At 41.1% G+C, this 16,478-nt stretch overlaps 1 protein-coding gene across 3 annotated transcripts; it reads left to right on the top strand.

The window, feature by feature from the left end:
- The first annotated feature begins 1,659 nt into the window (after nucleotides 1-1,659).
- Nucleotides 1,660-16,428, top strand: ano11 (anoctamin 11). 3 transcript variants are annotated; one of them, XM_047596397.1, is made up of 25 exons: nucleotides 1,660-1,750; nucleotides 1,836-1,994; nucleotides 2,482-2,608; nucleotides 2,700-2,893; nucleotides 3,447-3,554; nucleotides 4,024-4,160; nucleotides 4,249-4,306; nucleotides 4,399-4,509; nucleotides 4,589-4,754; nucleotides 5,230-5,320; nucleotides 6,202-6,298; nucleotides 6,378-6,521; nucleotides 6,756-6,893; nucleotides 7,862-7,960; nucleotides 8,538-8,640; nucleotides 9,377-9,488; nucleotides 9,590-9,644; nucleotides 9,730-9,827; nucleotides 11,494-11,630; nucleotides 11,708-11,913; nucleotides 12,001-12,137; nucleotides 12,556-12,646; nucleotides 12,955-13,138; nucleotides 13,728-13,765; nucleotides 15,490-16,428. In XM_047596397.1, the coding sequence occupies exons 2-24, from the start codon at nucleotides 1,863-1,865 to the stop codon at nucleotides 13,742-13,744; spliced, it is 2,742 nt and encodes a 913-aa protein (XP_047452353.1). In that variant the 5' UTR covers nucleotides 1,660-1,750; nucleotides 1,836-1,862; the 3' UTR covers nucleotides 13,745-13,765; nucleotides 15,490-16,428. The 3 variants fall into 3 exon arrangements, with proteins under 3 accessions (XP_047452353.1, XP_047452434.1, XP_047452260.1); XM_047596478.1 differs by lacking the exon at nucleotides 13,728-13,765 and having other exon boundaries at nucleotides 12,955-13,086; XM_047596304.1 differs by lacking the exon at nucleotides 13,728-13,765.
- The last annotated feature ends 50 nt before the right edge of the window (nucleotides 16,429-16,478 follow it).

Raw genomic sequence — 16,478 nt, 5'->3', positions numbered from 1 at the left:
AAGAGAAGAGTTAATGGTTTGTTGAAACCATTGCAACAGCACAAGAACACTCAAGATAACTCAAATGCATAGGCTCAAAATAATGATGTTTCCCTAGCAACTACAAAAAGTCATCTCACTATAACCTCACTACAGCTGGTGATAAACGTCAAGTAACTCAGTGGTTTCACTGACTGGTCCATGGATAAAGTAAGAAATCCATTTTAACCTGCTCGATCAAATGTGAATTATTGGTTTTAAAGGAAAATCTCTCAACATGTTAAGCCTTTAATGACAGCACCTACCACTCTGATTGCAGTGTTGGAGCTATATATTGTACACTTGTATATCACAAATCACACCTTAACCAAATACATTTTAACTCAGGGCTTCACGAAAGAAATTCCTGATACTTAATCCAAGCGAGCACTTCCTTTCTTGGGTTCCATCTTTATTTTCAGAATGTAAAACTGTCAGTAACAGCAGGGAGCAATAATTATTTCATCACATTCCCAGAAGCTTCCATAAACTTAGTTGGTGCTTTGGAGAAGATCCTTTAGATTATTCAACTTGAGTCACATGTTTAATAAATTTAATCAATTGCAGAAATTTTAGCAAAGTACGGCCACAGCACGATGCTGCGAACCTCTCACTTACTCCCAGTCAGCCAAGTGTAAACCGATCAGGCCTAACATTATGACCACTCTCCTAATAGGTCTCCCTTGTGCCTCCAATAAAGTTGTGACCTATCAGAGAATGGGCTGGACCTTCTGAGGGTGTCCTGTGGTTTATGGAAAAAGAATGTTGTTAGTGGGGGCCTCTGTGGATCATCCCGCTGATACTTGATCAGTTTGGTATCTAGTGAATTTGGAGGCCAGACCTTGTGCTGTTCTTCATGTGTTTTTTGAGTGGTTTCTAAAGTGTTTTTTGTGTGTGTCTGTGTCAGGCTGCATCTCAGGCTGGGATTCTTGCTGCCATTGTTATGGGGTTTCTGGTCTGGTCTGGTCTAGGTGGGTGCTAAGTAACATCCAAATGAATGCCAGGTCCAAAAGTTTCCCAGCAGAACATTAAATTGTCTTGAGATGGATATTCACTTCACCTGTCAGTGGTTTTCATGTTATAATTTAAACTCTGTACTCTATACAGTTGTAACAAGGGGATTTTAGATCATCGTCATCGTTTGATTCTGCAACATGAATTTACTATGGGAAAATGAGTTTTTGTCTCTTTTCCTCCTCCTACTCTCATTATAAACAGCTCTGTTTTGTTTTGGCTGCAGCATTGCAGTCAGCAGAAAGATGCGCAATGGTGGAGAAAAACAGACAGCTACATTTGAAGGCTGTTAAGTGTGACAGTCTTAGCTGACAATCTTAAGGCGAGAAAACAAAACTGAGAGAGGTGGAGGTATTCTGATAAATAATTTATGTTAATTGTATGCAAATTTCAAAACCTATTTAGTGAAACATAGCTTGTATGTATGAAGGATTTAAAAGTGGAGATTCCCCCAACTTGTGTTTCGTAATTGGACAGTTAATCCAGCGAGAGCTTGAACATTTTCCTTCCGTCCTCCGCCCCTCACTGACTATTAAATTATTCATAAAGTGGAATTATGCCGCGTAGATTCTGCCTGCGGAGGTGCAACGGCGCACAAGCTACTGCTCCCATGCTAGATCCATTACGGTACTGCACAGTTATTGCAGTGGAGGAGAGCAGCCTGACTGATGCAGAGATAAAGAAGAGGAGTAGGAGAAGGGAAGCGCATGCAGCAAAGGTACAAATCTTTCCTGTCTTTTGTTTTTTTTATTACTGCTGATTCTGTGAATTACTTCTGTGATGAGTGTAGATTTCTTTCACAGCACAGTTCCAGGTGAGTGCTCGCCATCATGTTGAGGAAGAGCTCAGAGCTGCTGAAGGGAGACAGAGAGGTCCTCCTGGATCTGGGCAACGGGGGCGAAGCACAAACCACAGACAGCTATGGTAGTCTGCAGAATGGAAGCTTTATCCCGCCACGATACGTGAGCACTGTTATGCTTTTATTTCCTCTCCTTCTGCGGTTCTCTTTTCTCATGCTATAAATATTGGAAAATAAGTGCCTGTTCACACAGCAGCCACTAAAAAGCCTGCTTCTCTGCCTCGTCCCTTCACACCTCACTGACTCCTCAGAGATGTAGCAGAGAAGCTGAATCCTTCATGTAATATTCACAATATGCTGCAAGGTGCATGACATCAATAATATGCTGTGGTGTGACATGGCTTTACTGCACTGAAAGACTGTTTTCAGTGATCACTTTCTGTCTCATCTTCTGGGCTCATTACTGCAAAGCGGAGGCTTTTATGGTGCTGTGTACTGGCAAAAGAATTTATGGCTAAACCTCACTGAAACCTAATTAAGCCTCCATATACACAAGAACATGTTGACATACAGAGAAGTGAGGAGAAAAATCCTCTGCCTGTAGCTCTCGCTTGTTTGTATTGTACAGATTTTGATAATTATGCTTTCAGCTTTCAGCCGCAGCTGCAAATGAAGATGTGGATGGTGATGATCCCATTTACATTCACTGTAAGACAAGAACCACTCAGCCAGTTCCACAGCTGGGGAATTACTTCAGAGATGGAAGGACTAAAATCGGTAAGGAGTGGGCTGCATTTGATCAGTTGCCACAAGCTCACTGTTGGATGACAGTCGAACCTTCATTTCGAGCTCTTTATCCTGGGTTTAGACTTTGTGCTGGTTTGGGAGGTTCGTTCGCAGAGGAAGCGGAGAGGGAAGGGGAAGAGCGAGGTGAGCGCTGAGGAGGGGGAAGCCGCTCCCTCTGCAGAGAACAGCAGATCTGAACGAAGGAAAGCACAGCTGGCACAGTGGAGGGACAAGTTTGTTCAAAATCTGGAGAATGCTGGATTACTCATGGAAAAGGTGCCATCTGTCTTATCTCTCATATATGTCTATGTATATCTGTCAAGCTATAGTTGAGGTCTTTTTCATATAAATGAACAATTGTTACATTCAGGACCTTCACCCATCCTGTCTGACCCTGTCAGTACTAGATTGATCTCTCTGTTTTACAGTACACCAACATTTTTAATCTGGTGTCTGTGGCAACATTCCATCTTAACTGCAATGATGTTTTATCATGTCACTCAGCCTTGATAAGAGCTGGGGGGCAAATATAGTGACAGAGATGAAATAGCCTGCATTAACTTGGAGTACCACAGAGCCCAAATCTAGAAATAGTCTAACATAAAGCCTCTGATGTTCCAGATAAAGGAAAGTATAAAGTCTAAACAAACACAGATTAGCATCGGTGTAGCCTGGCATTCATCGTACGCATGTGTCAAGGTTTTGTAATTACTCTCACTGCCAGAAGGGGGAGACTTAGAATTATTTAATTTTTTAATTTTTGTTTTTTCCCATTTGCTCATTATTTTTAATTACCTAAGAGCCTTTATTTCACCCCTGTTCCTTTTAGGAGGAAACAGCAAATGAAAAGAAAACAATCCATTTTCTTAAAATCGGTGCTCCCTGGGATGTGATGGTGTGTTATGCTGAGGAACTTTGCCTTAGAGCTCCATTGCAGGTAAGCACCCCTTAATGAGTCCCATCATCAACTCCATGTGTTAATTGTCTGTTACGTTGGTTAATAACCAAACAAATGCAGAGCTAATGATATCCTCATCAGTACCAACTTTAAATATAATTACAAAATGTTTGCATGCTAACATATAAAACACAATTGTACCTGACACTGTGACACTGACAATTTTAGCATGCTGATGTTAGCATGTTCTCAAGTATTTCCTTGCAGAGCTGTTAGCATGGATGAGTCTGCCTTTTTATGAGCATACTCACATGAACATGCTGCACGGAAAACAGAAGATGCAAGCTGGCCGGTCATGTTTTTGAAACCATGGGATTTAATTAAACTCCTGGACTTTTAATCAAGAACCAGAATCACCAATCACCAAGTTAAACGAACGTTTCAGGCTTATCATACCTACATTAGAAGGATGATAAAGTGTTCTTCATGCTCTGTGTGTCACTCCCAGGCACAGCCAAATCTGGACTTAAACACATCTGCTCGAGTGCTGAGGAGACTATGCATACCTAACGTAATGACAGAGTCAGTGCCAAACAGGCCGCTGGACTATTACACATGTGCCTTTCGGAAGTCAAAGATGAGCAGGTGAGTTGTGGTTGATGAACAGTTAGAACGGGGTCACTTTGAATTCATTATTTATCAGTGTATTTTCTTAATTAATGACTTTATTTAGATTCCTCGGCTGTGAAGACCATGAAGCATACTTCACTAATACACAGAGGCACCGTGTTGTAAGTAACTTAAATGTTACAATGTAACAGCATAAAGGATGTTTTCAGTGTTAGTTTTCTCTGACAGACTGACAGACTGTGATTTACTTCAGGTTCATGAGATTCTTGCCAGGACAGTGTACGGCAAAAGGAAGAGGGCTGAAGTAGGTGTGGACAGGCTGGTAAATGAAGGAGCCTACTCAGCAGCATTCCCCCTGCATGAGGTGAGATATTAATATCTGTCCTCCAGTCTAAATTGCCAAGTTTTCCCTCTTTACTCATCAGCATGTTTCTTTCCTGAAGGGTCCTTTTCAGCTTCCCAAGTACGAGACCCGTCCTGACGAGCTGAACCAGAGGCAGGTTCTTTACCATTACTGGGCCCGCTGGTGCAAATGGTACAAGTATCAACCACTGGATCATATCAGGGAGTACTTTGGAGAGAAGATTGCACTCTACTTTGCCTGGCTGGGTAACTATGATTTTGTATTTAAAAATATTTGGTGTTCAGACCACTTTTCTCATATGGATATAATTGGGCAGACTTGTCTTCATGCAGTAAAGACACCTTCCAGCCTGAATCATTGCATACAGTTAAGCAGATAGTTGGTGAAATGCTTTTACTCTGTATCACAACCATCTGAGCTATAGCCAGCTAATATCTCTTAGAAGATTTACCTGGCAATTCCCATCCGGTGCAGAGAGAATTGGACATTCTAAAATAAACAGCACAAGTGGGAAGTGAGATCTATTCTGAACTCAGAACAAAGAGAGGGGTGTAGCTTTAAACTTAGTCAGCAGGAAATGTCTGGATAGACTCTATACAATAAAACTATTATCCTCCGGATGAAATGGACAACACTCCAGCATTTAACATCAGTGCAGCTGTATAATTGCCCCCCCATCACTTGAGAGCAACAGTCTAATGGAAATTTCTGTCTCTATAGGTTTCTACACAGCTTGGCTGCTGCCAGCAGCAGTGGTTGGAACCTTGATCTTTGTGTCTGGAGTCATGTCCATGGGTAACAACACACCAGCGTGAGTCTGCACACGATACACCAAACACATGCTTCACCAGGTAATGCAGAATAATTGACATAGCATTACAAAAAAATTAAACCTTACTGACCTTACTGTTCCTGCGATTTAAAGAAACTTCCAGAAACCTGCTGGAAATTTAAAGAATCATTTAAACCACAGCTAATTCGGTGTGACTATAATATTTAGCCGAGATATTGTGTGTCAATCCTGAACAGTTTATTAACACACATCTGACCTAGGGGCGGCGGAGCCATAATGTCAAGCCTATAAACATACCATCCTACTGGTTTTATTGACAGAAATGTCTTCCCACTATAATTAGCAGGGGAATGTAGAGAATGGTGTCAATATCTTTGAAGAAAGGCAGCAACCATACATCTCTGATTCAATTTCATTACTTTACACTGTAGATTAAAGCCATTGATTAGTAAAGAAAGGATGGAGAAGAGCCTGTGGCAGCATGGAGCTGCAGGCGTCTTATGTGATAATGGACAATTAGTGCAGCGTAATCGCCCCCATTTGAGAACTAGATGCTTTCTCTCAATGGGTCCCAGTGATTTGTATATGTCATCAAATGTGTAGCCAGGGTTTCAATAATTCAGTGAATAATTCTAATCAAGAAAAGTGCAGTATTTGTGTTTCCTGGCAGCAACTTAAGAGACAGATTCTGTGCAGGCAAAATCCATTACATCTAATCCACCAAATCCCCTAGCTCTCTTATTAATAACTACACGTGTACTGAGTGCGACTGTAGACACACATATTTCTGTTTCAATCACCTGATTATAAAGGCTCTAAGACCACAGCCAAAGGTATAAAGGATGTTTTTTATTTGTTTTTTAGTTGTGACTAATCTGGGTCTCTGTGTCTGTCAACAGTAAGGAAATATGTAACAGGGGAGCTACTTATCTTATGTGTCCACTTTGTAAAACATGCAAGGCCTGGAACATGTCTGACATCTGCACCATGGCTAAGGTAAAGACCTTCCACTGGTGAACACCTCAGACAGCCAGACTTAGAGCTCATGCTTATTCTGTACCTGTCTGTATTGCAGCTGGGATACTTATTTGACCACCCAGGCACCGTATTCTTCAGTGTCTTCATGTCCTTCTGGGCCGTCACCTTTCTGGAGTACTGGAAGAGAAAGATGGCCACTCTGGCCCACCACTGGGACTGCATGGACTTCCATGAAGAAGAGGTCTCTTTCTTTCACCCTTGTTTCAGATTGTTTTTCCTAAGTAAGTCATGATTAATGCATAAGCAAACCCAGCCACACCCAGTGCAGACCCCAGGTCTACCAAAACACATGCACTTTTGTACAGAGCTGTAGTAAGGTGAGAGGAAACAGGAGTGAATTATACAGCTAAAAAGGAAGTTATTGTCTCTGACTTGGCCCTGGTCTGAACTGATGAAGTCTCATGTCTTCTCTCAGGAGCGTCCTCGGCCAGAGTTTGCAGCCATGGCCCCAACCATGGAGCAAAATCCAGTGACTGGTGTCAAAGAGCCCTACTTTCCAGAGAAGACCAGGCTCTCCCGCATGTTTACTGGCTCCATGGTCATCATAATGATGGTGAATTTTAGATAATAATGTTTTGAGGAAAGGTGTTGTGTTGTTTTTGAATGTCAGAAGTGTACATTCAGCAATGTAAATGAAATATTTTCTTCTTTGTGCCCATTTAAGAGTCCACTCTTACTATAGGAAGAGGTCAGTGTATTGATTCTGGTGATATCAGCTGTTGTTAAGTTTCATTCAGACACTGTTTAGTGAATGCCACAGAACTCTGTTGGACACAATACAGTGCAATCTGTTAATATGATTCATTACTGAAATTATTTTCATATCATGTGGTCTGTTGATATTGTTAAACTTTAAGTGTTTAAGTGAAGTCTTCTGAACTTTTACTGTTGTGATCCTGAGCAGACAGAAAGGAGGGGCTACCTGTGGGCTGCAGTATTCCGCTAAATGGTAACTGAGTCCTTTTCTTAATGAATTCAGGTCATTTGCCCACAGGGTTGGATATGATCTGATAATCTCAGCCATACCCCATATGCTTTATCCAAGATTTTTCTTAGGCAGGGATCGGAGGATCTGGTTTCCCACACTCCTCTTTTACAACAGTGGCAGTGGAAGAAAAATGGAAACCCATAGATGGCACCGTAACACACAATACACCCAGTACAGTCCAATACAATCTCTCTATACGAAGCACATTCTCTACCTAGTTCATTACTTGTCTAAACATCAGCTGTGTGTTTTAGTGGAGACATAAGTTGTTAATTAGGAATCTCCACACAAGACTGTTTGGCTCCAAGTTGACTTGCACATATGCAAAAAAAGTAATTAACTTCAGCTGATCTCCTGTGAATGGCAGTTGATCTCAGCTTTTTTACAAAGCTTTGATTGATTGTCACCTGGCGATGTCTAGATGTACCCAAAACTGAAACTCAGTAAGTAAAAGGTGTGCAATAGATTGGTGATTGACTACGTCATCAAGGTGTTAGTTCTAAATCCTCACGTTTTTCCTCCTCTTCGCTCAGCTTTGTGTGGTGATGATCTTCCTTGTGACAGTGGTCATGTGCCGAGGTATCATCAGTGTGATGATGTTCCATACTGGGAGCCCTGTGCTGCGTACAGAGGTATGTAAGTGCAACCCAGTACACCGATCAGCCAGAACATTAAAAACACTGACAGGAGAACTGAATAACATTGATCATCATGTGACAATTCAATGTTCTGCTGGTAAACTTTTGTACCTGTCATTCATGTGGATGTTACTTGGACATGTATCCCTACCCTAGACCAGACCAGAGACCCCCACCCTATAGCAATGACACAGCAGGATACAGCCTGACACAGACACACACACAAAACACTTCAGGAACAACTCAAAGAAAACATGAAAAACAGCACAAATTCAATTCAAGTATCTGTTGGATGATCCGCAGAGGATCCTTCCTTCAGAGGCCTCCACTAACAACATCCTGCTGCCAGACACCACAGGACACCCTGAGAAGACCCATGTCCATTCTCTGATGACTCACAACTGTTTTAGAGGCACAAGGGAGACCTACACAATATGCGATCATAATGTTATGCCTGGGGGTGTATCTCTGCAGTGGAGTCGTGTTTTGAGTAATTTGTATTATATATACTGTACATACTGCAGTACATTCTGCATAGTGAACGTTCCCCCATGTGTGACTTCCTCCCCAGGCAGGGACCATAGCCAACATCTCCAGCAGTATTGTAAATCTGGGCCTCATTCTGTTAATGGGCCGGGTCTACACTGCATTGGCCGAGCAGCTCACTAAATGGGGTAAGAATCAATGTACCTCTCCAACACCTCAAACCCTAATGTGGTTTATTGAAATCTTCTTCACACTAACTAAAAGATGATACTTAGAGTAGAGTAGATGGATGTCTTCGGTGTGATCCCAGCTGCAGGTTAGTCTCCTTTCGTCTGTCTGTCCTCTTAATTGACACCAGTGTTTACATTCTAATGTTTGACCGTTCACCACTGTTATTTTGCATTTTATTATGGTACAATGCTCGAAGTACGAGTCTGCTGGGAATGTTACCGTTTTACAAATTAATTTAAAAAATTTGTAGAAAAGTAACATTCTGACCTGATGACACTGTTAGTTGGAAGTCAGTAAATTGCCAAAGTAAGTCAGTCTGACCCTAATTCCTCTACGCTGTATCCAATAATTCTAGAGTTATTTTATTTTTATTTTAAACCAGACAGACAATATCCTCTTGAATCAGGTCAAATAGAAAATGTTAATCTAAAGACTTTGGGGCTATTTTCCACAGGTCACTGCCACACAATGAAAATTCGGGAAATAATTTAATTCGAGGTAATATTAGTATCTGCTCCTTAGTGCAGGATGAATCATTGATACTTTTAAATAGTTTTCCACGAATAACATACTCTAAAATAATTGCTCTGTCTGTAGGCGACATGAAGTGTAGCCATAAAATAGAAACACTAAATTATCAAACTTGATTTCATGGAGATGTCGTTACTTTCTCTGTTTTTCTTTCTGTTGCAGAGATGCACAGAACACAAACCCAGTATGACAATGCTTTCATCTTCAAGGTGTTCATCTTCCAGTTTGTCAACTTCTACTCGTCTCCCTTCTATGTGGCTTTCTTTAAAGGAAGGTGAGATGTCTGTCAGTCAAAACAAACACACCAACACTATTGTGAAATCTCGAACACACTGTCACAAAGAGACTGCTGTCCTGTTTCATCCCTCTGGCTAGGTTTGTGGGTTATCCTACGAACTATGGAACCCTGTTTGGGATGAGAAACGAAGATGTGAGCCCCTCCTATTTTATATCCATGTCCAGGTGTTTAAAAGTGTTTCCCGTCAGAGTCAGAGCTGTGTGTCTTCATATTACAGTGTGGTCCCGGCGGGTGTCTCATTGAACTGGCTGAACAACTTTTCATCATAATGGTGGGAAAGCAGCTCATCAACAACGTTCAGGAGTTCATTATACCGTATGTATGTTTCCACATGGAACCGCATGGCTTTTCTGAGATATCATCTGTATTTTTACTGAAAATGTAATGTCTTCAGTTTCCACCATAACCTTTGTTTTCCCAGCTTTAGTTAAGAGCTTTCATAGCAACGGCAATGGTATGAGGCTTTTACAAATCAGCCTGCCTCAAACACGTTATAAACCACAAGGGAATGAGAACCTTTCAGACAGGATGGATTTACAAGTTTTTTTAAATCTAACATTGTTAAGAAATGATTGCTAGGATAATGGTAATCACTCGCTTGGCCACCATGCATTGCACCAGCATTCAGCTGCTCTGCTCCCCAGCTCTGGAACTCACTCCCTCCTGACCTCCATAATATCACATGTGTTAATCTGTTTAAATCCAAACTCAAAACTCATCTGTTCAGACTTGCCTATTCTATTTGATTCACTGCACTTGTTTTATCTTATTGTATTTTTTATGATGCTTTTATGCTGTGTTTTTTGCACAAGTTTTTACGAGATGTTTTCTGTTAGTATTCATTTTACTGTCAGGCAACCTTAAGTGCCATAAAAGGCCCTACAAATAAAATGTATTATTATTATTATTACTATTATTATTATTATTATTATTATTATTATTATTATTATTATTATTATTACTATTATTATTATTATTGTTGTTATTATTATTATTATTAAAGGTACAGTACAAGGAGCCCTGTAAAATAGAATTTCTAAATTAGGTAGGGGTAAAACTTCTTCCCTGTGAAAAAAAAAATAAAAAAATTGCTAACAACAATGCCTTTAGTATATATGCCTTCAGTATAGATCAAACCCAGATTGCAGGCAGCCACTCTATTTTAACATAAATCTCTGTTCTGATTCCCCCAGTGACAACAGAACATGAGTTTGAAATAAATCCATCCATTCCTCATCTACAACAGATTTCAACTAAACTAGCAAGCACACATCCAGGAAACCCATGCTGTGATGCAACAGTGCCATACTCTGCACTACTATGCTGCCCAAACTGAAGATACATGATAAATATTGACATATATGTTAAAACAGAAAACAGAATGAGATCAAATGACAGAATCTCTTCTAGGTTGAATGCAGAGGCATTTCTTGGCATGGATAATGTGGGTCAGAGGGTAATCTCGCCCAAAAAGTATCACAAGGCAAAGCAAAACTCAGATCCAGAGGTTTGTGGTGAAATGGGGTCATTATTTTAATAATGGCAGGTGAAGATGAGGCTGAGGGCGACGGTTGGCGATGGTTGGCTTGAGCAGGCAGGCACAGTGAAGGCAGGAAGGAAACTGGATGAAAATGGGGGACCAGAAATAAGTGGAGTGGTACTGAATACAGACAGACAGGTTACAAAACGTCAAGAGTGGATATGAAGAAAAAATCTGAAGCTCAGACAGCCAGGGTCAGCTGCACAGGTAGACACAACAGACTAGAGAGGAGTAGATGACACACCGCAGATTTACAGCAGGGTTTGTTAGATGGATAGGCTTCAGGAGTGCAGGCTCAGGCAGACATAGGGAGGGAAAACACCCAGAACACAAAGAATTAGGGAAAGTACACAACCATGACAAAACGTTGTAAGTTGATACCCTTTTCATGACCGTTTTCATGTTCACATTGCTAAATGTCTGGCATGGTGTCTCTGACAGAAAGGTGAAGGCCTGGCAGCAGAAGAGATCTTTGGCCAAGGTGCTGGGGGGTAAGGTATCCCATGAGCCCCGGCGCTGGGAAGAAGACTACCAGCTGGTAGAGTGTGAGGGCCTGTTTGAAGAATATCTGGAAATGGGTGAGTAGACATATATCTAAAGCACATATACCTGGACACAGTCAGGAATTCAGTTAGAACATCTCCCTGTCCTCCAGTCCTCCAGTTTGGGTTCATTACCATCTTTGTGGCGGCGTTCCCACTCGCTCCACTCTTCGCTCTCCTCAACAATTGGGTGGAGATCCGTCTTGACGCCCACAAGTTTGTGTGTGAGTACCGCCGGCCTGTGGCAGAGCGCGCCCAGAACATCGGAGTCTGGTTCAATATACTGGAAGCCCTGTCACACCTGTCTGTCATCGCCAACGTGAGTCCCTCAGCTGTAATATCACCATCAGACTGGCTACTAATAATTCAAAGAAGAATATTTATTTTATATTTTGTCCTCCCTCAGGCTTTCCTAATAGCCTTCACGTCAGAGTTCTTGCCTCGTCTGCTTTACCAGTACAAGTTTGATAATGAACTCAATGGATACGTCAACTTCACCCTGGCTTACGCGCCAGTTAACTTCACAGAGTACCCCATGTGCAGGTATGTCTTTGACTGATAGAGAAGTGCATGTAACAGTTATCAGATCTGGGCACACACATTTTATTCAATTCAATTCAATCGTCAATAACACTAAAAAAAAAAACCTGGCCTGGAACCCCGCTTGACCCAGAGCAAGCATGAAGGAGACAGGTAACAGAAAGAAACCTTGAGCAGAACCCAGCTACACCTGGCCAGAGACAGAAAAGAGAGAGCAGATCAGTTCAGTTTTTTTGAATGCATATCATTTAGTGTTACAGGCTTTCATTTTTCTGACTTCAGATCTCAGACTTGACCAACAGATGGTGGTGTTACAGATGTAAAAAAAAAAACATTGTGCTCATGTGCTGCTGCTGCTGCATGTCTGACACAAAATGTTACCGAGTGCAATCTGCAGTGTCTGTATTTCATTTATTGATAGGTATAAAGCATTCAGAGACAACAATGGAAGCTACACGCTGTTCTACTGGGAACTCCTGGCTGTCAGACTTGGTTTTATTATTGCATTTGAGGTATGAAGCCAGCAGCTTTGGCTCTGTGTTTATTCTGTTTGTGATTTTAATGCCCGCATTTTAGGTTTTCTTATCTTTCACCCACACCTCTATCTCCATTTGAACCTCTGAACCCAGGTGCATATTTTAACTCCTGGTCATTTAGCCTTTTTTTGGCATTATTATTTACGTACCTGCATCCAGATTTGCTTTAACTGCTAGTGTTTTCAAGTATTTAGTTTTAGAAAAGGTGCACTTTTCTGTATAACTAAGTATCTTAAATGTGATAGATATGGAACCCTCTTCCTGTCTTATTCCCCCTCCTGCAGCACGTGGTGTTCTTCGTACTGCGAGCCATTGACTGGATTGTGCCTGATGTCCCTGAATCCCTGGAGCTAAAGATCAAGAGGGAGCGCTACCTGGCCAAGCAAGCTCTGGCTGAAAACCAGGAGGCACTGTTGGTGAGTCGAGGCCGAGGGGCCGCCCCTGCCTCTCCAGGCACCTCCAGCCCAGGTCAGTAAGAACATGGGACACGCACGCGCATAACGCCATGCACATACTCATGCGGGAAGTCTGACACTACATAATTGAATGTTTAAGCCATTTTTCTAGATCAGAATAAACTAATCAATTCTCTGTTTAATATGAATTTGTTAGTTTGAGAACAATATCAAGAATACCTACATATCAGTCATATCACAAATGTTGTGCAGTGTGTTGTTGTTGTTGTCACTGTGGTTCTATGTTACAGTGTTAAACCTGTACTGACACTGTTGATCCGAATAAATAAATTCCACAATTTAAAGGCTTTTAAAAGCTCTCCCACCCACCTACATAAACACCTCCATGGAAAATCTGCGAAAGCACCTGCGGTCCTACTAGCTGCCATAAAGTCATTACACTCTATGCAACATACAGCCATAGGTGTTCATGATGTGCTAACGATGTCACTGGAATAAAACTTAACAAAATGTGACTGACTGTACATTCACCACACATAGCGTGTAAATTTGCCATCACATGTGTGTGTTTGTGTGTGTATATGTGTGTGTGTGTGTGTCCCTGTGCTCTGACCCATGTTGTTGTCGTGTGTCTCATGTAGTGAGTGGTACTGGATGAGGACAGGTGAGTACAGCACAAGTAAGTGAGAACACATTAAAATATTCATTGAATATGTTGTGTATAATCATTGTATAACCTCAAGCTGGGGACACACTGCACAACTTTCACAGTCTTTACAGATTTCGAAAGTATGAGGAGTACACACTGACAGTTGTTTTTCTGTATGACGACTGAAAGAGTGGAGATCACAGACTATATGATTTGTCAAATCAACTAAAGCCAAATGAACAATGAAAACATCAAACACTCTCTAGAGCGACAGTTGTGGTATGCACTGCAACCAATCTTTAATAGGCACCCTTGTTCCTGCCATAACTCGATTAATCTCTGCTCCATTTCTATGGTCCAGGTCTATTTTGTTGCCAGTCTCCCGCTGTCTTCTGATGCTATTTCCTCCGCCCCACCCTCTCTTTCTGTGCCAACTACCCATGCCAACTGTCTGCAGCTAGGGCAGACTGGTGCAAACTTTGACCTAACCTGGGAATCATGGGTAAAATCTGGCAACAAATCTTGTAGCATGTCCTCAGCTTGAGCTGCAAACCAAACTACGCTGCAGTACAATGTATTATAAATTACAGCTAGAGCTTGTAAATCTGCGAAATAAATAAATAAATAAATAAATAACTAAATCTCCAGGGAGTAGTACATAGTATGTCTGTATAGTGCACATAGCTACAATGATTATTTATTGTTAGACTTATTACAGTTCAAAACTGCTCCCCTGTCTGCCTCTTTTAGAGTTATTTGTTGTTTTTGCTGATTAGTGCATTCTGGCTGTTTAAATTTCTATTGGAAATCATTCATTTGGACAACTTTGTTTATTAAAGCAAATGCACAGTGTCATAGTATTCTATTATCACAGTGTGAGATCACTCAAGTCAGTAATACTAAGTAATCATCTAGTCCTTTACTTAACACCAGTTTAGCATAAATTAGATCAGTTTTCAAAAACAACAACTCAGACGCTGTTCTTTCTTGGATTATTTTATGTTGTTATATGTCATATGTCTTAGCTGTTAGAGTTAGCGGGCCCTTTTGAGCTTTGGGGGTTTTTGCTGCTTTAAACTAGCAAGGTTGTACATGACACCTGAGCACCATGGAGATGAATTAGTTTACAACAACATGGCTCTGGTTGGTTGAAGGTCTACCCATTTGCCTTCAGAAGTTATTATTTTCTCTGTATCGTTTGAAGCATCCCCCATTATGGATTCCTAGTGATGCGTAAACAGACTCATAGTCTGATGAGAATTGAGTTTAACTGTCTGCCTGGTAGTTTTACCCCCGTTTCCATTCTTTGTGCTCAGCTAGGCTAAACATCAGCTTTATCATATAAATAAGTGAATAGGTCGAACTCTAAAATGTATTTCCCAAAATGTTGCTGATACTGACACACATAGTGTTCATTAGTGGGGTTTACACATGTTTGTTGTTTGTATATTTGTTCACTCTGGCTATTTACTCTTATTCACCGAAAGAATGAAATTATTTGAAATGATTCACACCTATTTGTCCTATTAAAGTAATCTGTTTTATTCCTCTTCTTTATGCCTCTTCATTGACCAGTCTGTGCAACAAGTATCAAAATATAATATCATAGCAGCCAGCTGTAATTCAGTAGCATGTTATAACAAAGATTGCGCTCTCTCTGTAGTCAGTCTGACAGAGCTAACTTTCTCCCTTTTTTCTCTGCTCCTTCCCCATTCTTTCCACGTCCAAACCCAAATGAACTGCCTCCCCTGAAGCAAGTGACGCGTCCTTTGGAAACATGAGTTAGGATTCTTCTGTAGAAAAGGAGTGGCAGAATACTGGAGGAATAAAAGACACTTCTTTGCATCTGGGATAACACAAGTGATCCTTTTTTCTCATGCGGGACTCTGCCTTTGCACACGGATTGTGTTTCACTGTATTAATTCAGATTAATGCTGCTGCACAGATGTCACGATAAGCAGGTGTGTGATGGAAGCTCAGTTAAGCTCATGTCAGTTTTTCTCCTTTTTCATTTGAACAATTCGTTTCATCTTTTTATCTTTGTTAGGCCTCATCTGTCATTTCAGGATGTTTCTCTGTTGGCCATGTATTCACAATACATAAATATATACAGTATATAAACATCTCTGCATCTGAAGCTGCATCTACAGTATGTCAGAAAATTGGCGTTTTGATTGGCTACCTCAGGGTGCATTCATGCTTTCTGCATCCAAATGTCAGCAAGGCTTGTGTGGCTCTGCTTGACATAAACTTCTCAAGGGTTTGTGCAGACTTCTCTGCAGACGTTCATGTGCAGCCCAACAATTATGATTGTGCTGACTGTAGGTGTTGCAAACAGACCAACAATGCATGCTCCAGGAAAATAAAAATGGATGCTTGTTTGTGATGTATCTTGTAGTTGCCGATTATAGTTCACATCAGAATGTTTGTCTCCAACTAGCTGCTAAACAAAGCCACAGACAGCCCTGTATGTCCTTCTGTGTTCGAAATGTGGGACGGTGCAATATAAACATTTAAAATTTTCGAGGCTGATGTTTCAAAGTACTGATGATGCTTTTCCTTTTTGATGTTTCTCATCTCTTGCACAAATGTATCGTGTCATGCGTCTATGGAAAACGTCCAAGTTACAGACTGACATGCACCAAGAACTAGATTAAGAACTATAGGATTAATTAAACGGAGTTGACACTCAACACGGATCTGCATTTTCGAATTATCCAGTGTTTCTCGCAGAGTTGGATTC

Source organism: Mugil cephalus, chromosome 1, assembly GCF_022458985.1.
Source record: "Mugil cephalus isolate CIBA_MC_2020 chromosome 1, CIBA_Mcephalus_1.1, whole genome shotgun sequence".
Classification (NCBI taxonomy): Eukaryota; Metazoa; Chordata; class Actinopteri; order Mugiliformes; family Mugilidae; genus Mugil; species Mugil cephalus.
The sequence above is the reverse complement of the archived record's forward strand: the minus strand, read 5'-3'. Positions and strand labels throughout refer to the sequence as shown.

Coding starts and splice junctions, on each gene's coding strand:
- ano11 (XM_047596304.1), top strand. CDS start 1,863: ATGTTGAGGAAGAGCTCAGAGCTGCTGAAGGGAGACAGAGAGGTCCTC. Junction 3,555..4,023: donor GCCTTAGAGCTCCATTGCAG/GTAAGCACCCCT, acceptor TGTCACTCCCAG/GCACAGCCAAATCTGGACTT. Junction 4,510..4,588: donor CAGCATTCCCCCTGCATGAG/GTGAGATATTAA, acceptor TCTTTCCTGAAG/GGTCCTTTTCAGCTTCCCAA.